At 39.1% G+C, this 20,816-nt stretch overlaps 2 protein-coding genes across 3 annotated transcripts in view; both read left to right on the top strand.

Moving 5' to 3' along the window:
- The first annotated feature begins 20 nt into the window (after positions 1–20).
- PolD2 (DNA polymerase delta subunit 2) lies at positions 21–7,355 on the top strand. 2 transcript variants are annotated; one of them, XM_019047538.2, is made up of 10 exons: positions 21–158; positions 618–810; positions 1,142–1,266; positions 2,388–2,629; positions 3,273–3,412; positions 4,184–4,317; positions 4,757–4,849; positions 5,203–5,395; positions 5,913–6,026; positions 6,979–7,355. In XM_019047538.2, the coding sequence occupies exons 2-10, from the start codon at positions 624–626 to the stop codon at positions 7,101–7,103; spliced, it is 1,353 nt and encodes a 450-aa protein (XP_018903083.2). In that variant the 5' UTR covers positions 21–158; positions 618–623; the 3' UTR covers positions 7,104–7,355. The 2 variants fall into 2 exon arrangements, with proteins under 2 accessions (XP_018903083.2, XP_018903082.2); XM_019047537.2 differs by lacking the exon at positions 21–158 and adding an exon at positions 165–300.
- Positions 7,356–10,662: 3,307 nt separating this feature from the next.
- The window catches only part of LOC109034324 (uncharacterized), a 61,749-nt gene continuing 51,595 nt past the window's right edge, over positions 10,663–20,816 (top strand). The window contains exons 1-2 of the mRNA XM_019047402.2: positions 10,663–11,121; positions 15,764–16,195. Of these exons, the coding sequence (XP_018902947.1) occupies positions 10,831–11,121; positions 15,764–16,195 (723 nt within the window). The 5' untranslated portion in view covers positions 10,663–10,830. The remainder of the gene's footprint in view (positions 11,122–15,763; positions 16,196–20,816) is intronic.

Here is a 20,816-nt window from a genome sequence, read left to right as displayed (position 1 = left end):
TCGAGCCACTTAACGTTGGCAAAATCTGATGGTTGATGAAGTATAGAAAATCCCGCGGATTTTCTTTTTGTGAGATTTGTTTTGATTTTGAAGCATGGGTTTGGTTGATCACTAACTTATCTGTCATCAGCCTCTTTTTAAATTATCATTAGATTATCGTAAGTATTCCGCTTTAAATCACGTACTTTTGTTTTCAATAATTAACTTTGTTACTCTGTCATCTATATTTTCTCTCAGTAAGTCTGTTCTGCGCTGGATTCGTGTAAATTATTAAAGTAATCATTCGACCATTGCATGCTGGTAAGTATGAATAACAATAACTTGGAATTCAGTTTTTGTTTCTTTTATAAGTAAGTGTCAATATGGGACGGAATTTATTATTCAGAACCTATTCTTATAACCTCGTCTATTCTGGAGCAATAGGAAATACATTTGACCGTTACGTATCGGCTGAAATGACATTGCATTCTCTGTCCAACGTTGTACCCTACTTGGACAAAGAGCTCAATTAGTTTTGATAGACTACTGCATGCTACCCTTAATCATATTTAAGTACCCTCTTCATTGGTACATATTACTGTTTAAAATAATGTTTTCTTTCAATTTTTGTTTTTCAGCCGAAAATGTCACCTAGTATAGCAGACATGGATGCTTCCGGTGAAGTGAAGAGATTGGATTGCGAATACAAAGATTTGTCAGCGCCTTTTCGGCTCCAAGAAAGAGATTATTATCGCCAGTTCTTTAATCTGTATGCTGTTCGTTTAAATAAAATGAGGGAATGGCTCCTAGCTTGTGTTGAAAAAAAATGGGGTAAGCTTTCCATCTTGTACAAAATATGACGTCTGTTCTTGATTTTAGGCGATATAAAGTAACCCCTACAATCGTTTTTAAAAGATATAAAGTGAATCACCTCACTTTATAATTTCAAATGTATGAGCATCGCTCCTCAGGTCCATAGGTCCATTTCTCTTTAGATTTTAGCAAGTTATCATTTCAAACTCTGATAGAAGTGTTTTTAATGCCAAAAGCTGAGATCCAGAAAATCAAATCAAATCAAATCTTGACATGTCACTGTAGACCTTCAGCAGAAATATATTCAAGCTTTATCATTTTCATTAATTTTTATGTCTTCATTTTACAGGAAAGAAGTATGCAGTGAAGCGACTTACTGATCTGAAAGAAGGCGATGATAGTTGCATTTGTGTAGGCACTCTATTTAAACATCAGGAACTAAAACCGAGTATCCTCAAAGAAATTAGTGAAGATGTAGGTACCAAGTGGATATGCTTTATTTTTCTTTCTTTTAATTTTTTTAATGTATTTCAAATTTCTGCTCCTCTGCATCGAAAAATGTGACTTATTCTGTAAGTATCAACGTTATGTTTCATTGTAAAACCATCTTTGGCTATTTTAAAACCAAATTTCAGTGCACTTGATTTCTAGAGTGCAAGTCAAATAATGTAACCCAATTTTGAATTCAGAGTGAAATAATTTTTGCAAACTTGTTTCTTGCAATCATTAAAGTTGAGGCATATTGATGGTTGAAGTACAAAACCACGCATCTCCATCTGCAACGTTGTAGACCTCTTGTCATACTTTATTTTCTCTTCAAAAAACTATTCCATATAATTTTTTGAAAACTTCCTTGATTTGTCTTCTCTGTTAGCAGAATATGTTGTATACATTTCAAGCTCAAAAGTCGACTTGTTTCTCCATGAAAAAATAAAATAGAAGTGAAAATTTTAAAACACTGCAATGGAGACTTATAGTTTTGTACTTTTGCTTTATATTATGTCTAGTTTTCTAAAAGATTCTCAGCTTATTGTGCATGAACTACCTATTTCCATGAGACGTTTAGATTGATCAAAGGCCCAAAATACCATAATTAAATGAACACAAACTGCATGAAATTAACAGAAAATTGGTAAAAGAAACATTCAGATAGTAAAATAAGGGTGACATGTGATACCTGTTGATCCAAGATTTTTGCCGTAAGGGATTTGAAGTAGTTCCTAAATTAAAAGTGGTAGTCTACTAGCTGTTACTTTGTTTTAGACAGCAGAGTAAAATATTCAATCCTAACACTCCAGTTTCTTGAGAAACTTAAATTCATTTTTAATAATTGACTAACGCTTGTATCAAATTATAAGGAAAAATCAGGTACTAGGTATGTATTTACAAACGTAGTATTAAAGGAAAAATCTTTAAAAAAAACCTCCAATTTCGTCTTGTAAAGGTGAGATTCTAAATCATTTTAAACATATATTGTTGAAAAAATAACCTACCCGGAAATGAAAAGTGAACTCAAGATTTTAAAATATGATGAGAATTTTCAAAATGTGCAAATGAATACCTATTTTCAATTTTTTCTCCTCTTCTGTTTTTAGAACCAATTGATGCCTCTACCAAAGCGGACTCACTTTGTATCGGATGAAGACAAATTAATTTTGGAAGATGAATTACAACGAATGCCCCTTATAGGGAGTCTAAATGTTCACGAACTTGTAACAGGTTGCGTCGTGGCTGTTCTTGGCAAGCCGTCTACCGGTGGCAAGTTTCAAGTGGAGGATGTATGCTGGCCCTCTCCCACAAATCCTATTTATTCAACTCCTCACGTTCAAAATGATAGGTGAGCATTAATTAGAAGCTAGGGTTGTCGACTTAAAAAGTGGGAGCTGAAGAATTGAGACAGGTGCTTACCTCCATTGTTTCAGTGTCCCTAGTCCATCGATGGCGCCTAAGACATCATATGTGTGCCGCCGAAGTAAGCTCTTCTACAATCCATCTCAATGGTACAAATTAGGCGTGGCCTCTAAAGCTTCAATTTCTGTGCTGTCAGTCCAATATGGACTGTCTGCTCTGATGCAATGACTTAGTTAGCTACTTGTTTGTCTTAAGGTCTGAACCTTCATATGCATGTAAATGTTCCAAGACTTGCTAAAACCATACTCAAACAAAAGTTGGAGTGACTGAAGCTGTGAACAAAATTTGGTTGGCAACTCAAGCGAATTAAGAATGTATGAAAACCTCAGGATGACTTTCATTAAGTAAAGTCTGGAAACTAATTGTTGATCCGAGTTGCTTTGAAATGTATAACTTTGTCGTTTTCTGATTACAGTTGTCCTTTGAGCAATTTTTTGAAGATGTGGAAGTTCTGTTTTAAATTTTTGTGAAGTATGTTGCCTTTTCTATCTTTTTAAAGTGGTTTCTCCTGTAATCTTTTACTTTTCATTTTTTCCGTGCCTAAGAGAAAATTCATTTCTTTCTTTCAGATTGTTAGTTTTAGTCAGTGGTTTTGATCTAGTAGGTTCATCAGACTCGGTCTTTCCGATTGAATTGTTTATAGACTGGGCCACTGGTCTAATTGGGAACCCTGCTGATCAAAGTAGAATTGTTCGAGTGATTGTAGCAGGTATGTTTTCCACCTCAAATCTTCCATTTTCAAGAGCTAAAATATTTGCATCCTTAAATTCACAGGAAACCCTTTAAGTCTTTTACATTGTTTTTTTACAAAAGAGGTTGAAATACATTTTTCACATAATTAAATTAATGACATTTTTTGATTGCCGGTAATAATTATAAGATCCTCAGTTGTATCTGTTGTTTAGCAGTCGGAAAGTTCATACTTAGATTTTTCAGTGATATTAAACTAAAGGTAAACAATTTATAAATGAAGATAAGGGAGGAAAGGAGCAGTCTTTATGAGCAATGCCAATTAATCCCAGAGTATTTTCCAGCTAGTCTGAAAGCTGCAAGTCTTAGGGGTACATTGGTGAGGCAAAAAATAGGAGAGACTATTCCTTGACAAAATAAGTAAAAATTGAGTAGGATTATTTTGGGCCTACTTACATAATTTTCAGAAAAAATATTCTACAGTAAGGAAAGTTCCCTGTTCATTCTTTGGTTACATTTTTCTTTCGCTGAATGGTGATTTTTTTCTCCTTTTTTTTCCATATGTATTGATAAACAATTATACCGCCATCATTGGATATTTTAAGGTTTTGTCTGTGGAAGATGACAGGCAAAAATGATTCCTAGAACTCGTCTCTAAATAATCAACCGTACACCTCACTATTTTTTTCCTGATTCAATCATATGTATGATCCTCATGAAGTAATGAACCTTATCACACAATTATTTTCAACCTGCTCATCAGCTCATCCGTTCTTTTTCATATTTTCAGGAAATTCTTTTCGTTCACAGTCAGAACCTGAAGCAGACATTTTTGCAAAATTTGGAAACACAACTCAAAAAGATAATATAAATGCGAATCTTCTTGCCGCTCGACAATTAGATGATATATTAAACCAATTATCGGTATGTTCGTTCAGATTTTATTTATGATCTCTTAAGTTTGTAGGCATGGCAGTACAATTTATAATTTTAGGGCTTTTATCGGGTAATGAGTGTCAGTATTAACAAAGGGAAATAACAGTAATAAGGGACAAAAGGGTCATAATAAGAGCAAAAAGACCGCAAGAATACAAACAGGAACAAACTAAATAAAATAAAATGAATAATGAGCTAAATGACAGTAAAGAAGTGCATACAACGTTGGATAGATAACGTCAGAGGTGTGTTCGGTTTTAGAAATTAAAGTTAAAATAGCTCACAAATTAAATTTTTAGCTCTTCAACTGTTATTGATGATATGTCATCATATATGTGTAGTTACAAACAGCAAAAAAGAACTGCAAGCGGAACTGTAGGAGTTACAATGCAAGGCAAAAACTAACTGCAATGTTGAATTTTTACAGACCAGTGTTGATGTTGAATTGATGCCCGGAGCTTTTGATCCTACAAATAATTCTCTACCTCAGCAGCCGTTACATTTTTGCATGTTCCCTAAGGTAAGATAAAAACAGATTCTCTGATTTACACTTTGAATTGATGGTGAAACCAAGAGACAATGCATCTTTGTGATGATACAGACTTTTTATCACATTTTACTCTCTTGAATGATGACTAATCATCATTTTTTAAAAGTAAAATTTTGAGAATATTTTCTGAGAATCTCACTCAAGAATGTCTAGAAAACGGGGCCAGGGAAAACCAAGTTTGAGCAGAAATTATGGAACATTACACTCAAATTACTGGTCTTTATACTTTCACCAATGATACTCAAATCTTCACCCTAAAATCATTGATTTGAGATGAGATTTGTATTCATTCTATTCTAAAAAAATGTTTTATTTCTTTATAGGCTTCAAAAAACATTACTTTTCATGGAGCAACAAATCCACATATGTTTGAATTAGGCAGTCGACTTGTTGTTGGGACATCTGGTCAGTCAGTTGCAGATATTACAGCCTTCAGCAAGATTGAAGATCCTCTTGTAGCCCTTGAAAAAACTCTGGAGTGGGGTCATCTTATGCCAACTGCCCCAGACACCCTAGGTTTGTGTTTTTTATTAGTTTGAAGTAGAAACATTAATATGCATAGGGCAGAACTTGAAAGTTCACCATTTCCATGAATTTAATGTATGACTGATATACGAATAAATATACTGACTGATATAATGGCAGACGCAGGCAGACCAAAAAAAGAATTGAAGAAGAGGAACGTTAAAGCGACTGAACTAAAAGAAATGAAAATTTTCTGTCTCGATAGATCGCGCCACTTAAAATCATATTTCCTCTGCAAATCGAAGCCACCAGTATATTTTTCCTTTCAAGTTGCTATGGTGAAAATTTGCAGGCTACCTAACCACCACCTCTCCACACCAATGAATAATCATCACAATTAAATGAAAAAGAAGATAGAATTTCTAATATCCAAAATTGTTATCTCTCTTTTCATTCTAATGTTTGCTGTCATGCATAGCTGTACAATTGTCATGTCCAAAATGACTGAATTTATTTATTTTGACAATGTTTGCTCTTATCCTTCTCTCATCAGAATATTTTTTTACAGCATGTTATCCTTTTTACAAAGAAGACCCATTCATAATGAACAACAAGCCAGATATTTACTTTGTCGGAAATCAAGATTCATTCCAAACAAAATTAGTCAATTCATCAGATGAAGGTAAGGTCTAAGATGCAGGTATCTGTTACATTAGAAGCAGATTTTGTTAGGTAAAATTTTGTTCAATTGTAAATTGTGGCCATGCAAAAAGAAAAAATAAAGAAAGAAAAAAGAAAAGAAAAGGAAAAAAAAACTCTGCAGCGCACGAAGACAAAGAAAGTTTTTTCTTTGTTGTGTACGATCATACCACTATTAATTTTAATAATTAAAATCAGTGTGTAAAATCAATCCCTGAGAAAATGATTAGTAATCATAACTGTTGATATGGTACGAAACTGAGGAAATAAAAAAAAAACGTAAATAATTGAAACAAAGGGAAAAAACGAGGTAACAAATTAATAAGCTGAATTAATAAAAACGTAGGTTGGAATTTTTTAGCCAACGTGCGTTAAAATTCCAACCTACTGTCCTTAAGACTCGTGCGTCTACCACAATCAGTTTGTGATGAGAATGCCAAGAGAATGGAAAATTAAACAGTTCAAACTCATAAAATAAATTTGCCCAAAGGCTGATATTTTTTGGGACCACGCAGTACCATCTTCAAGGTCCGACTGTTGGAATTTCAGTCTTGAAGAAGGGAGCATAGGATTCTGAAAGGCTTCAGCGTTTACTTAAATTTATTTTCTATGTTTAAGTTTTTCTGATTCTCTTTTCATTCTTGTTCTGTTAATATGGTGTTAGTATTGTACGGTTGGAACAAAACAAAATTAAAAATGAAGGCAGTAATGTAAAATTCAAGTATGGTATTGCCCATTTAAACCACTTTCAAGAGATTTTATTCCACTCATAATATTTTTAATTTTTTTTTCGCTTTGAAAATTGGGGATACCTACTTTTTCATCGCACTCATTAATTTAAATTATTCTGTAAAATTTGTCAACTGTGTAACAATTTCTATTAGCTCCACTTTTAAAATTCTAATGCGTGTTCAATTTTTTCTGTTCTCTTTTAGATTCCCCTACCAGACTTGTTTGCGTTCCCAAATTTGCCACAACTTTTACATGTGCGGTCGTTAATTTAGCAACTTTGGATTGTTACCCAGTGTCGTTCAATGTTAAAAAAGTTACCACCGGATAATAAGGACCTTCTTATTGTGTTTTACAATCATGAAAAAAAATATTTTATCGTACTAATCCCATGAGGATTTTTCCCCGATTAATGTAAAGTTTTAGCGTATAAAATTTACCAGCTCCATTTTATTATGTCAATTTTACTTTTAATTTCTCTTATTGCAATATTCAATAAAAATGTTCACAAGCATCAATTTTTTTTCCATGAAAAATTGCATATAAGACAGTGACTTAAATAAATTAAGGATTCGTTTTTAAACCTCTGAATTTTATTTGAATGCTCAAAGAATTGTTTATTCTCAATGATTATGAAACTTTTGAGAATGTCCTTATCCTTAAATTTCGTGGACAATTGTATGGCAGCATCCCTGCACAACCACCGGTTCTTCTTTGGATTGGAATTTCTCAACTCTCGTTGCTTCTCTCTCTACAGCCGGTAAGACTTGATCCATTTCATTTTCTTACTAACTACTCCAGTTTTTAAATTTTCTGTTTTATATCGTGTGATTTTACTAAGCACTTTTACTAAGTTGGAGAATTTTTTTTTTTTTTTTTTTTTTTTTTTTTTTTTTTTTTTTTTCTCTATGGGAGATAGCTCCCTGTTAGACATTAGCCTGAATGATACAGGTATATTTCAAAGTAAATAAAGTATGTTTGATTGAAACCAACGCATTTTAAATTATCAACATTAGTGGATTGCTCTAAATGTATTTTTTCGTAAATATCAGATGATGTGTAAATTTTGAAAAGTAGGCATCAAAATATATACATTCAAGACACACCAGCAAAGTGAATGATAACACAAAAAATTAAAATATTTAGCTGACATAGCATTTGAAAAGATGGTAATATCTTTTATTTTTATTTTACATCTTTTTGATAGAAAGTTTACCAGTATAGAGGGTGAAAAATTTCCAAGAGAATCCCTTGTTTCATTATTTGGTGTGGTGAGCTGTATACAGTCAGTAGTATTAAAGGTACAAACAGAATTCCCATACCGCTCACTAATTTCTATTTAAATTATAGGATCTGAAGAATCAGTCTCAGAATTGAGAACATTTTTCTCTCTAGGGGCTTACTTTTTAGGGGCAAATCAGGATCCAGCATGGACAAATCCCAACTCATTTTGAATAGGTCTTCCTGTAAACAGAACATCTTCAACTATGCCGGAAATGCGTATCGCTGAAGTTACTATTAGCATATCAAGGAAAAATAATCATAAGTCAATATTAAACTTGCAACCTCACGAAATGAACTCCCCCAATCAACCCTTCGAACAATTTTTAAAAGTCTTTGAAAATTCTTCGAAAGTCATTGTTTTTTTGTGCATGGCCAAACTTTGTAAAATGTAGCTTCTAACCATATAAAAGTAACTAGGTTACTGAAGTTTTGGACTACATAAAGTATTATTTTTTCCCAGAAAGTATAAATAGTCTACACGTTCCTGAAATAAAGAGTCAACAACGTAGAGAAGACAAAGGTCTGAATGAAACAAAGATTGAAGAAGTATAAAGTAATAATCCAATTTTTGAAAATAAAAATAAAAATTAATTATAAGTGAATTTATTAATCTTTTACCTTTTGCAGGTATGAGGGTTGATTAAAAATAAAAGAAATTGAGAATCTCGAAATTTATTATAATATAAAAATTTAGATATTATTAACATCTCAAAAAAAAAAAAAAAAAATCAAATAAATAAATGTCTAGATTCTCTGGCACGAACCATGTAAAACGTCAATTTTACTCTCACGCGATTTCCGCGTCAATTTAAAAATTCGTCCCAAGCCCAAGTGCCCGCGGTTTCGTGACGGAAAGCGGGTGCACCGCGGTCCAAGGTATTCGCGGTTATTCGGGGTGGAGCGAAAAGGATCGGTTCATTGTGGCTCGGTCCTCCACGTTGGAGCTCGAACCACGCGCCGCACGCGTCAGTGTTTTCTGACGTCACGACCCCCAACAGCTTCAATCTGAGCCCGAGCCCCCCCCCCCCCCCCCCCCCCCAACCATCCCTTCTCTAAAAACACTCAATCTTTGTACTGTAGGTACCCACACTCTAGTCTCGAGCTTTGTTCTGTACACAGGACTTGGGGTGCCTTCTTACCCACTGTGGTGGGTGGCTTACCAAAGAGTCGACGAACTATCGGAAAGGGTTGATTGATCCAAAAATAGTCATTGAAATTTTGCGTTTGCTCGGGCTCGTTTTGCAAAAAACAGCGGAAGAGCGCATTTTTTAGTTCGTATGATGATGATTCTAAGTTGTCAGCCGGGGCCGTTGACGAAAGCTTAGTAAAATGACAAGATTTAGCGGCTATTTGCAATTTTCAGAAATCCCCAGTAATTTTAATGTCTTCCCGATAATCTTACCTCTCTCGGTGAAAAAGAATCAGTAAAATTACCGTTTTCTTGAAAGCTTATTTTTTTTTAAGGTACATATTTTTAGTGTTAGTCGCCCCGCTCACGGCTCCTTTCCACCGCAATGCAAGTGAGCGCCCGGTAACACGTGCGCATATTTTGCCAATACTCACCTCAATTGGACCACATTTTGCAATAAGGAACCACTATTCCCGGCTCATTTTAGAAACAACATATGTGCCATTGGTTTCCCTATTCAGAAATATGCTTTAATGGGATTGCATTTTGCAAAAAGGAACCACTAGCATCGCAATGTTGCTAAGATTGTGCAACTTCTTTTGTCTTGGAGGAAAACCCCGATTATCCACTAATAGTTTCTATTTTACTCGCTAAAAACTGTAAATTTAAGACAAAAATTACCATCTAAATTTCATAGTTTTTCACGATTTCCGCAATTTTATTGCAAAAGATGAAGTTGCACAATCTTAGCATCATTGCAATGCTAGCGGTTCCTTTTTGCAAAATGCAATCCAAATATTCTTTAATTGAAAAGCCAAAGATAGTGCTTCCTTATTGCAAAATGTACTCCAATTAAGAAAGATGAATATTTTAGTTCATTAACAACTCATACCAAGTTCCATTCCGTCGTTTTTCTCCGTCCCAGCTCCGTCCTCTCGAAAGTAAAGCAGGCAATCCCCGTAATTGGGAGAGACCGTCATGTCCCCTGTCGTGTATGAGCCCCATCCCTTTCTTATTTCATAAAGAGCCCCGCGGCTCGCGATCAATCTCGCGTGCGGGGGGAGGAAGGGTTAGCCCGCGATTTCACATGAGCTCAGGTATCGTAAGCGGGGGTACGCGGGTCGGGTCGGGTCAAAGTAGTCATCAATGAAGGCTCGACGCGAGCCCCCCCGCGCAGGCTCGAGCTTCCCAGTCACGCGGGAGCCCGGAGCCCTCTCCGAAAACGGTCACCGGGGGCGGGGAAGGGGGGGGGGGCAAGAGGCAAAGGCTTGATACAAACTCGTAGTCAATTAGCCCAAGTCGGAGTCGACAATGGTCGGATGAGGCCGACGTGAATAGGGCAATTAAGACGAGAGCGAAAGATAGAAAACGACTGGAAATAGCGAATTGAATTTCGAGGGGGTGAGGGGCGGGCGGAATGGGGTGGCCGCGGCGGCCGGGGCGGAGGAGTAGAATTATTGATCGAGGGAGTGCGAGCCGCGGGCGAGGGCGATGGGGAGGGGAGGACGGAGGGTCGCGGTGGCGAGGTTTCGGTCGAGCTCCGGCTCGGAGTCAGTGTTTTGTGTACGTTGGTGTTGCGCGGCCCGGCCCGCGCTGCCTCCCGCCGTTCGGCCCGCGTTCGCGACCTTTGACCCGTGCCATGTGAATGAGGATGTCCGGCCAAGGAGTCGTCGAGAGGGCCAGCGCTGAACTCTCCAAGCGGATCAACGGGCTCAGCCTGCGGAGCAACAAGCACCACTCGCGGAGTGGCGGTGGCGGCAAGTCCAGCGTCATGGAGAGGGTGACGAACGTCCTCTGCGGGAGCGGGCACTCGCCGCCGGACAAGCCCTCGCGGATGCGGAGCAAGTCCGCGACGCCCCCCGTCCAGGGGGCGCCGACCCCCCAGTCGGTCCGCAAGCTCATCAAGGTCCACCAGCAGCTCCAGCAGCAGCAAACGGTAACGATGCACAGTGTAAACAGGGTGACAATTTCTTCGAAACTATACCGGAATCGGACCGCGTTAAACAGAAAGGAACCAAGCCACATCAGCTACACTGAAAGAAATAATATGCTATTATAGCATCTAGGGTGTCAAACATGTGTCTGGTGATCCAAAGATGTTGCCTTTACTGCCCTCGCAATTAACTTTACATCCTGTGAATGCAAATTCAACTGCGCAGGCAATCAAGGCAGCATCCTAGGATCACCTGACACATTTTTGACATCCTAGGTGCTGAAACAGCATACCATTTTTTTCAGTGTAGTGCCAAATTTAACAGAGATTTTTGGTTTTTTACGAGAGAACGTTTGTGCGGATTCCTTTGAAAATTTTAAGGAATTGCTTGGTTTTATGGAAAAAATTCATTGAAATTTGCAAGAAGATCCGCACTACCGTTTTCATGTAAAAAATTAAATTACCCGATCAAATTTGGCAATTGCTGATGTGGCTTGGTTCCTTTCTGTTTAACGCGGTCCAATTCAAGAGGCCAGGGCTTAATCATATCGCAACGCTGCCAAGTTTCATCTGACAATTCGTTTTTTTCCTCAAGACAGCTTCCTGTTTTCCCTCCATAATTTTCGCCCGATTTATTCTCGCAGTTTTTAAAAAAAATATCCTGCTAATGGTATTATATATTAAATGTGTCCTCGTCAATGAACAAAGGAAACAGTTTTTATGTAACTTTGCAACGTTGCGATGCAAATGAGCTCCTCTGGTTTCGCCATTTTCAATTTGGAAAGTATAGTGAATCTCATTCCGTCTAAAAAATTCCGGAAATGTTGCCAGTAAACATTGGATTTTTTCCGTCCTTTCGTTCCTATTTATGCGCTCTACCGAGCAGATTTATCTTATGGAGACTCTTGTTCCCTCTTCCCTAAACTCTTGAAAATCATGAATTTTTTGTTCATGAACTTGGAAAAGTTGGGCAAGTTTAAACTTCAAAGAAATTTGTCACCCTTGCCTACGATCATGGTGTCAACAAATCCCAAAGCTGAGCAAGATGTGAATGTTATTGACGCAGTCACAACTCAAACCGACAGTGAGCATTAGGTCAGATTCACGCAGCTAACAAACAGTAACATCTACTGTATGCACCTTGCAAGTAAAACTCAAAATTAGGTCAGGTTAGGTTATGTTGCTCGAGGTCTGTGGGTCAGATAAAGTTAGGTTAGGGCAGGCTGGTTAAGTTACACAGCTATATTAGTTAATAACCGTGGGGAGGGATTTTTAATTTTAAAAAATGAAGCTCGAAATTATTCGTGTGAAGAGTTTAGTCCCATCACGTCATGCATTCCGAGAGGAAGCGTTCATATACGTAACGCACTTTTTCGCCATTTTAAACCCCCCCCCCCCTCCCCTCCTCGCAACGCTTTATAACGCAACCTCAGATCCCCCTAATAATTACGTAACGCTTGATGGATTTCCCTTAAGACCCCAACAATTGTGGAATAATTATCGAATATAGCTGAACAAAATTTGAAATATGTTTAATGACAATGTGACAAATAACGTCGAAGAAATTAGGATGATGCACTTTTGATTTTGTGGTTTTTTATCGATAGAGAGAGTTCCATAACCTAACCCTTCTTGCGGCCTTCCCCCTTGTAACGTAGCGTAACGCAGGCTCGTACCAGCTCCCTTCCTCTTGAGCGTTATGTAATTATGAAGGCTCCCGAAGATGTGTCCTGCGTCCCTATAACTCAACATACCCTGGTAAAAATTAGCGATAGGAGCTGCGTTTCGAAATACTATAAGAATTCTTATAGCCGGCTAAAGGAGGCGATAGAAAATCATATAGCTGGCTGTAAAAAGCGGAGAAAATCATAGAGCCGGGCTATACGAAGCGATAAAAAATTATGAAAGCTGGCTATAGTTCCTATCGCCGGATTATACACCTTATCGCCATCTGCTATGAAAGGCTATAAGAAATTGTGCAGAAATTCGTGTGCTTTGAAAATCATTAAGTTTGATACGGAACCACCTTAATATTTACAAAACACACATTATATTTTCCTTTAATACATATTTTTTTAAATCAATTAAAATGAGAATAATCCATACAGAGCGTGCAAACATTTAAAACTCATGAGTTGAAAAACGCTGACTCCGCCAGATTAAATGTTAGAGCCTAACACAAAGCGGAGCGGCGACGCACTGGCGCCTACAAACCTAACAGGGATACTTCACGCATTGCGCAACGCGTGAAGTATTCCTGTTAGGTTTGTAGGCGCGTTTCGCGCTGGCCGCCCGCCCGCCGCGCTGCAGCGTGCCACGGCGCTTGAAGCAACTATTTCACACCAGAGGTATTGCTTAGTATCATATGAAATTGAAGGCGCGCTTAACTTATTAGGAATGACAGGCATCCATCAAAAATACGGAGCTTTCCTCGTGAAATAAATCAAGATACTACGGCCCAAAAAGAGAGCGGTAGTCCAAAAACTCACTAAGTCCTAGCATCCGTAATTAGTAACATTTAGTATACACTTTATCGCCTGGCTTTTGCTTAATCGCCTGGCTTTTGCTTAATCGCCATCGGCTATAAAAGGCTATAAGAAATTGTGTATCCGGCTGTGGAAGCTATTGGAAATCTTACAGCCGGCTGTAGGTCTATGGTATTTTGGAACCCAGATTCTACTGCCAATTTTTACCAGGGTAACGACACGCTTTTCCAAGGAGAAAGATGGCGGTTTGTCGACGTATTACTTCGAATGTAAGTAATAGAAATCTAACTCACGGTGCTACCCAACATTGCAACTACCTCGCTCGGTCAATGGGTTGATGAGTTTTTTGCCGAGCTGCCATGTCAAATATTGAGTAAAAATAACTGAGCTTGTCGAAAAACGTGGCATTAGGTACTTCACATGAGTAGTTGGGAAACTTAAAAGAACTGATCTAACAGTGGCACTTCAAAAGGTGAAACTTTTGGTCAAGCATGGCATCAAAAGCCGTTGACGTCTTGCTCAGCTAAACCCCCCTTTGACTCGCGAGACAAATTGAGACCCTTCACTTGTATCTCCTTCGTGGTAGAAACTTCACACTTGGGTGAAAATTTACCCGCTGCAGCAACTTTTATTACCGAGGCACCAGTGGCGAGGCGTCAATGATTGACTATCGGTATTTCCTCATTTGAAGCTATGGTAAAGAATCTATTATTAAAGTGTTCGTTGCGAACGCCCTGTTCGTCGATTCTTCTCCATAGGTTTAAATGGCAGATCAATCGATACATCGCAAAGCAGGCCCCGCCACCGCTAGGTACGCACACGATGGACAGTAATGCTGAGTTCTTAGTTTAGAACAGGTAACCATATTGTTCCAGTCCATCTAGATCTCAACACGAGCAAAGCAATCCGCTGTCAAAAAGTCAAATTCTCAAAAGCGCGTCATCATTTACATATAGTTCACTGCTGTGCTCACGTTTAGACTGACACGAGACTAGGACCTTATGTTTACCTGATCAAACTGGAAACGCTATGTTGTCCAACACGATTGCGGCCTCTCTTGTTGGCTGTGCCACATGTTTAGCTGTGAGTCCGAAGTCCAACGGGATATCTAACAATAGACCTGCGGGTTGATTGTTGAAATTGATAGACAAAGAAGACGTAAGGAGTATGGAGCGATCCTATCGGTTAAAATGGTTGGATCCTGTAGACTAAAGGAGAAAATTATGGACTAACTATAGGGTCTCTAGTGGGTTGCCGTTAGTTAGTCTATTACCTACCTTCTTTGTTCATAGCAACCACCCACTTTTACCAATAGGATCCCTCCATATCTTTTTTGTCCTCTTCGTCTAAAGCGTTGGTTACATGATTAATCTACTCGTCAATATATAAAGATCATGCAGCTTCCTCATCGACTTCTCCTCAGCGGACTGATTATTGAAATTGATAGACAAAGTAGACATAGGGGGTATGGAGCGATCCTATTGGTTGAAATGCATGCCTCTCATGGACTGAGGGAGAAAATGATGGACTACCTTATCGGGTCTCTCGTAGGTTGCTGTTAGTTAGTCTATTACCTACCTCCTTTGTCCATTGCAACCACCCGCTTCCACCAATAGGATCCCTTCATATCTCTTTTGTCTTCCTTGTCTATGGCTTTGTCTATCAATTTCAATAATCGGCCTGCTGAAGAGGTTGCGTGACCTTTATTTAGTAACGACAGATTAATCGTGTCATCAAAGGCAGACGCCTCTCCAAACGAATCGGTAAACATGTCACCCAACAGCCAACTAACCACCCCGCCGAAGGTGATTTGGACGTATTTCTATGAAACGGAACTAAGCGCCAATTTGAGTTCCTTTTGAGGAATTTAAAATCCCGGATAGCGCATTCTGTCAAACGGACCTAAGCGCCATGGAAAAGCATTGCGAGTATAGGACGGAATAAGCCAAACGCCCGATTCCGCTGCCAATCCAGGCCCCCCTCTACCTTCCTCACCCTATGGCGCTTAGGTCCGTTAGATAGAAATACGTCCATTTCACGGGTTGAGTAGTAGAGTTCAAAAAGTGGAAGTTTCTTCTTGTGACCAAGAGGCAAGTGGAGGGTCTCTTGTCTCTGTTTTGTTGACACCATGATCGTTGACACTAAACTCTGTGCTGCAGCAAACGCGGGTGCTGCACGCGCCGCACCTGCAGCAGCGGTGCTTCAAGTCGATCACGGAGCTTTTCCTGGACGACAAGTTCCTGGCGGACCACTTCTTCGTCTACTTCTCCGCGGCCGATCGGACGGCCCTGGCTCAGGTGTGCAGCAAGTGGCGGGACGTCCTGTACAAGCAGCCGAAGATGTGGAGCGGACTAGTGCCTGTGATCCGGTGTCGCGAGCTAAGGACTAGCAGCCCCAGTGAGAGGTCCGTCCTCTACTCGTCGCTCCTCCGACGGGGCTTCCGTGCAATAACCCTCGTGGGCGCCACCGACGAAGACGCCTTCGACTTCGTCAACTCCTTCCCGTTGGCCACCAAGCACATCCACTCGCTCAGCCTCCGCTGCTCCTGCATCACCGATCGAGGCCTCGAAACTCTAGTCACACATTTGCAAGTAAGTTCAACTCCTCTCGAAGACAGTATGGATCAGTTGCGCTGGTCACATGTTTTGTTTTGATGCTAGATTCTTGTATATTAGCTAAAAATATGAAGATCCGTCCACTCCGCAACTCTCCACGTTCAATATTAATCGAGATATCGCCCCTTAAAAATTTAGGTTTTTGACGTCATCCACCGCGGTAGTGACACCCTTCGTTTCTTCCACCTTGCTTTCATACGCGTTTCACGTAGAGTAAATAGTGCTAATGTGTGTCCCCATGACTGATAAAACTAAGGGAAAAGAAACCAAGGGTGTCACTACCGCGGTGGATGACGTCAAAAACCCGACTTTTCAAAGGGCGATATTTCGGTTAACATTGTACGTAGAAAGTTGCGGTTTGGACAGCTCTTAATCTTTTAGCTAATCTGCTAGTATCAAGCATCAAAACAGAATTTTGTGACCAGCGCAACCGACTTATTACCATATTTGTCGCCTTTTTCGTCTTTGGTCTTCTCTATACAGGGTTGCTGCAGTCAGGGAAAACTGGGAAGTGTCAGGGAATTTTATGAAATCAGGGAAAACCTCCTCCTGTTCCCTGGGGTTCCTCCTTACGTAGTTTGGAAATTTCTCCATCGACATATTTTCAATTGTCAGGGGAAAGGGTCAGGGAAATGTCAGGGAATTTCATTCTCTGAATTCTGTAGCAACCCTGATGCCCTATCAAATCATATGCTTCGGTTTCAAGTCTAAGATAAATTGGAGGGAAAGTCAGGGAATCCAAATAAGAACGTTTCTGGGACGGCGACAGTTAACGATACGTCCACGCGGAAAACGCAGTCCTGCAAAAGATTGCTTATGCAACCCGGATAACATGTCAGCTTGAACTGGATCAACGCGATGGCGGGAAAGGGTGCTGGAAGAGTGCACGATGCGTTGAGCGTAGTATGATTCGAGATTCACGTTGCACGCATTTTGCGCCCTTGTACTGCCAAGCAGCAACCCCATAACTGTGATGACGAACCTCCAGTAGATACGCAGTTTTTGATAGGCATGTGAGTCTCATCCTCAGAGCTTGTCCCGGTGGACATTATTCGTTCCGTGTGACTTTTTCCATCCTTCGTAAAAAGTTTTCCGTTGATTACTTGTTTGTGTAACTGGTCGAATGTTTGCTCTCGCTCTTGTGGTCGCACTAGAATCGTTGCCATTAAAATAATGAGATGTCAATTAGGATCGCCTCAAGGCGTCTCGTGGCCAAGTTTATCTTAATATTGGAAGATATATAGGTTTGTTTTGCCTAGAGTTCCATGGTAAACTGTAGAATAACTATAGAATTATACTCATTTCTTCACCCTCTTTCTCTTTTCTCGGAAGTTAAACGAATTAAATAGCTCGTAAAAGCACGTATGTATTGACATCTATTTTCAGTAACGGTGTGGGGTAACAAGGCCAAAAAGTTCAAAATTTACAATTAGAGTAAACTATTTTGAGCTGTAATGATCCAAATTTGGACTTCGCTTGAAGTTTTTAAACTTTTTGTCCTTGTTTTCGCCGTAAAATGGTGTGGAAGCAGAACATTTTTATCACCCAATTATACGAGTATACAGTTCGGGCCACGTTTCTTCTTGTTTTTTTTTATTTTTAATTTTTATCTTGTTTTTTTTTTTCCTTTTTGATTTTACATTACCTAGTAATGTTCCACTAAATGCTGAAATCAATTTTTCTTTCAATGGTAGGTACCTAGGGAATTGGGAGAATTCAGCTGAATATTCTGCTAAAAGTATAGACTGCAGAAGGTTCTCGGGTAGTTTTTTTTGTCGGTAGAATTTTTTTCGCGAGTTCTAGCCAATCGAGTATTTGTCTCTCCTTAGCGTTTATGCGAAGAAAAGCGCACATTTGACATGAATATCTTTGAACGCGTGTACATACAATTTGTTGGTATCATGAAATGTAGTGTGGACCCAGCACTTTTCTACCACCTTATGGCATGCACAATGTGGCGAAATCGTTTAAAAATGGAAGATATTCAAACGAAAAATGTAAAAGACGAACATTTCCCTGCGTTTAAGACCTACTCGCATACGAAAAGGGAATATTCAAAACAATATAGAACAAACTCATAAAAATTTAATCTGGCCTCTTGACATAAAAATGAAACCCAGAAGCTTTTCCCTGCCTCGTAAATTAAATGCTTTTTTACAACGAATGCGGTGGTATCTCAAAGAGTTTGCAAGTTCTTTTCACTAACAATTTCCTCATCTCTTTTGCTTTGAGGTTCGCGAATCTTTTTAATCCAGCAACCAATGTCGATACAATCTTGCAGCAACATATTGTACGTATTGTTTTCTCAACAAACACGTGCACGTCTTCAATTTTTTAAACTCGTCTCCTCATCCTGTAAATCAAATGCAGGCGAGATTGCCGAAGCAGTTATACGGAAAGATGAAATTTTCCTTTCGCAATCTAGTCCAATAATTTTTCTAGAAATATTGACGTGCAATAATCCGGAAACATTGGCTACAACTAATTCCTTGCAATATCACCAGTAACATTTTGCCAAAAATATTATTGCAGTCTTGGGTAGCGATTTGCTAATTGGATGTGTTTCTAATGTAATTTCCGAAGGAAATACTTTAGAAAAGTCATATCGGTACAATTTTGGTACAATATTGCCAGAACTTCTTTTTTTCTTTTTTTTTGTCTTGGAGAGATCAACTTTGTAACTTTTTATTATTTGATTTTTTGTTACTTAATTACTTTCTTACCTATAAATGTAACTAATAAGAGGTTAAAATTGGAATTGCAAGGCGGGACTGCAGCGAAAATTTGAGACACTCGGGAAACGCGAATATTAACTTGCTCTCCGGTCCAATGCAGCGACCTCATAGCGGCACTCCTCCTCGTACTCAGATGAAGTCACCTTTGACATTTTTTGGAGCTGTGCCATGTGCCGTTTTCGTGGTTCTCTCTCGTGAAAAATTAAAGATGTGTGACCTTTGAGCCTCAGAGAATTCCTCAGTGCGGCAAGTGGTTACCGTGGCACTTGTACTCACAAAAGTTTGTACTATGAATAAATAAACATACCTATGAATGCAAATAAATAAAAAAAAAAAGAAACTTGGAAGAAAGAAATAAAACTAAATAATCTTTCGGAATTTAAAAAAATAAATGCAAAAGAGTCGGCAGATGTTCATATTCTAATCTCAATACGGTACAAACTAATACGCTCAATGTGCTATCAAACCTTATGTTTTTTCTTTAATATTCAGAAAGCACCAGGAAAGTGAATTGCGTGGTAATTTATTGCATTGGAGGCAAAATCCTGGATAAGCTTACTTTTAAAATGTCCAAAGACTCGAAAGACTTTCAAACGCTACAGAATGGCAGGAAAATTATGGCAGTGAAGTACTCTGGCGTGCTAAGGAGGAAGGCCGTATGAACATCCGAGAGTTGCCAAATTTCCTTCGATAATTCGTTCATTTTTTAGGAAAGATTTGCATATTTTCTCTTGAAATTTTCAGGACTTTTCTGTAGAATTGCAAGCATAATTATCTGAAGAATTGGAAGAAAAATATTCATAAGTTTTAGGAAATTCGTGTTTTATCAAATGCAGTTTGGCAACGCCTGAAGGTTCATACGGCGTTTTTCCTTAGCACGGCAGTGTAGCAGTCAAATCGCTAGGTATTTCCCTCTATTTCCCACCAATGTTCGTTAAAATAAAACTTATTTGAATGTGGAATTGCTGCTTGTTAGCTACAGACAACATGAATGAAATTCGATATTTTGATTCTGAAGAGAAAGTTTCGACTTTCCTACTGTTTTCATTTATGAGGAGAAGAAAGATATTTGACGGAAGTCGTGGAAGCTCGTGCCGCTCATGATTGGTGTCGGATGACATCATTCGGTTCGGCGCAAGACCGGGGCATTTTAAATTTGTGGAAAAGTTGCGCTTCTTGAACTGCGTATTTCTCGGTTTCCAAGTTACTTTTTTCAGTTTTCAATGTGCGCACTGTGTTCCACACGCCATTTACCTTCAGAGATTGTATTCGCAAGCAGGGCCGAATTAAGGGGGTGGCCACATGGGCCGCGGCCCATGGCGGCAAATCTATAGGGGGCGGCGAATTTTGCAATTTTTTTGAATGTAGGTATAAAAAAAATTCGGATTTAGAAAAAAAAATTACAAACGAGAAAAGGCGACAGAATCTCTAATTTTCTGAGAGTATAGTCATTTCTATTTTTGTCGTCTTTCAGTGATACAAGAGACAGCACCTTTAATTAGTCGAGTTAGGAGAGAAACGAAACACGCAATTTGGCCTGGAACGGCACGACTTACCTAAAGAGAAATGATGACGAGGACTTGAGATGAAAAGGAGAAGCCCTCGGCGCGGCGATCGGCATGTAACACATATTAGCGCCTACAAGACTGCACGAATACTTCACGCATTGCATCAAACACAGTGCGGTCATAGCGGACAGCAGCGTGAAACGGATAGCGCCTACAAGAATGCATGAATACCTCACGCATTGCGGCAAACACAGTGCGATCAGCGTGAGACGCGTAGCGCCTACAAGACTGCGTGAATACTTCACGCATTGCGTCAAACACAGTGCTGTCTGCGAGGCGCGGCGGTGGAAGTTA

This window comes from Bemisia tabaci, chromosome 4, assembly GCF_918797505.1.
Source record: "Bemisia tabaci chromosome 4, PGI_BMITA_v3".
Lineage (NCBI taxonomy): Eukaryota > Metazoa > Arthropoda > Insecta > Hemiptera > Aleyrodidae > Bemisia > Bemisia tabaci.
Note: the sequence above shows the minus strand (reverse complement) of the source record. Positions and strands in the feature narration are given on the sequence as shown.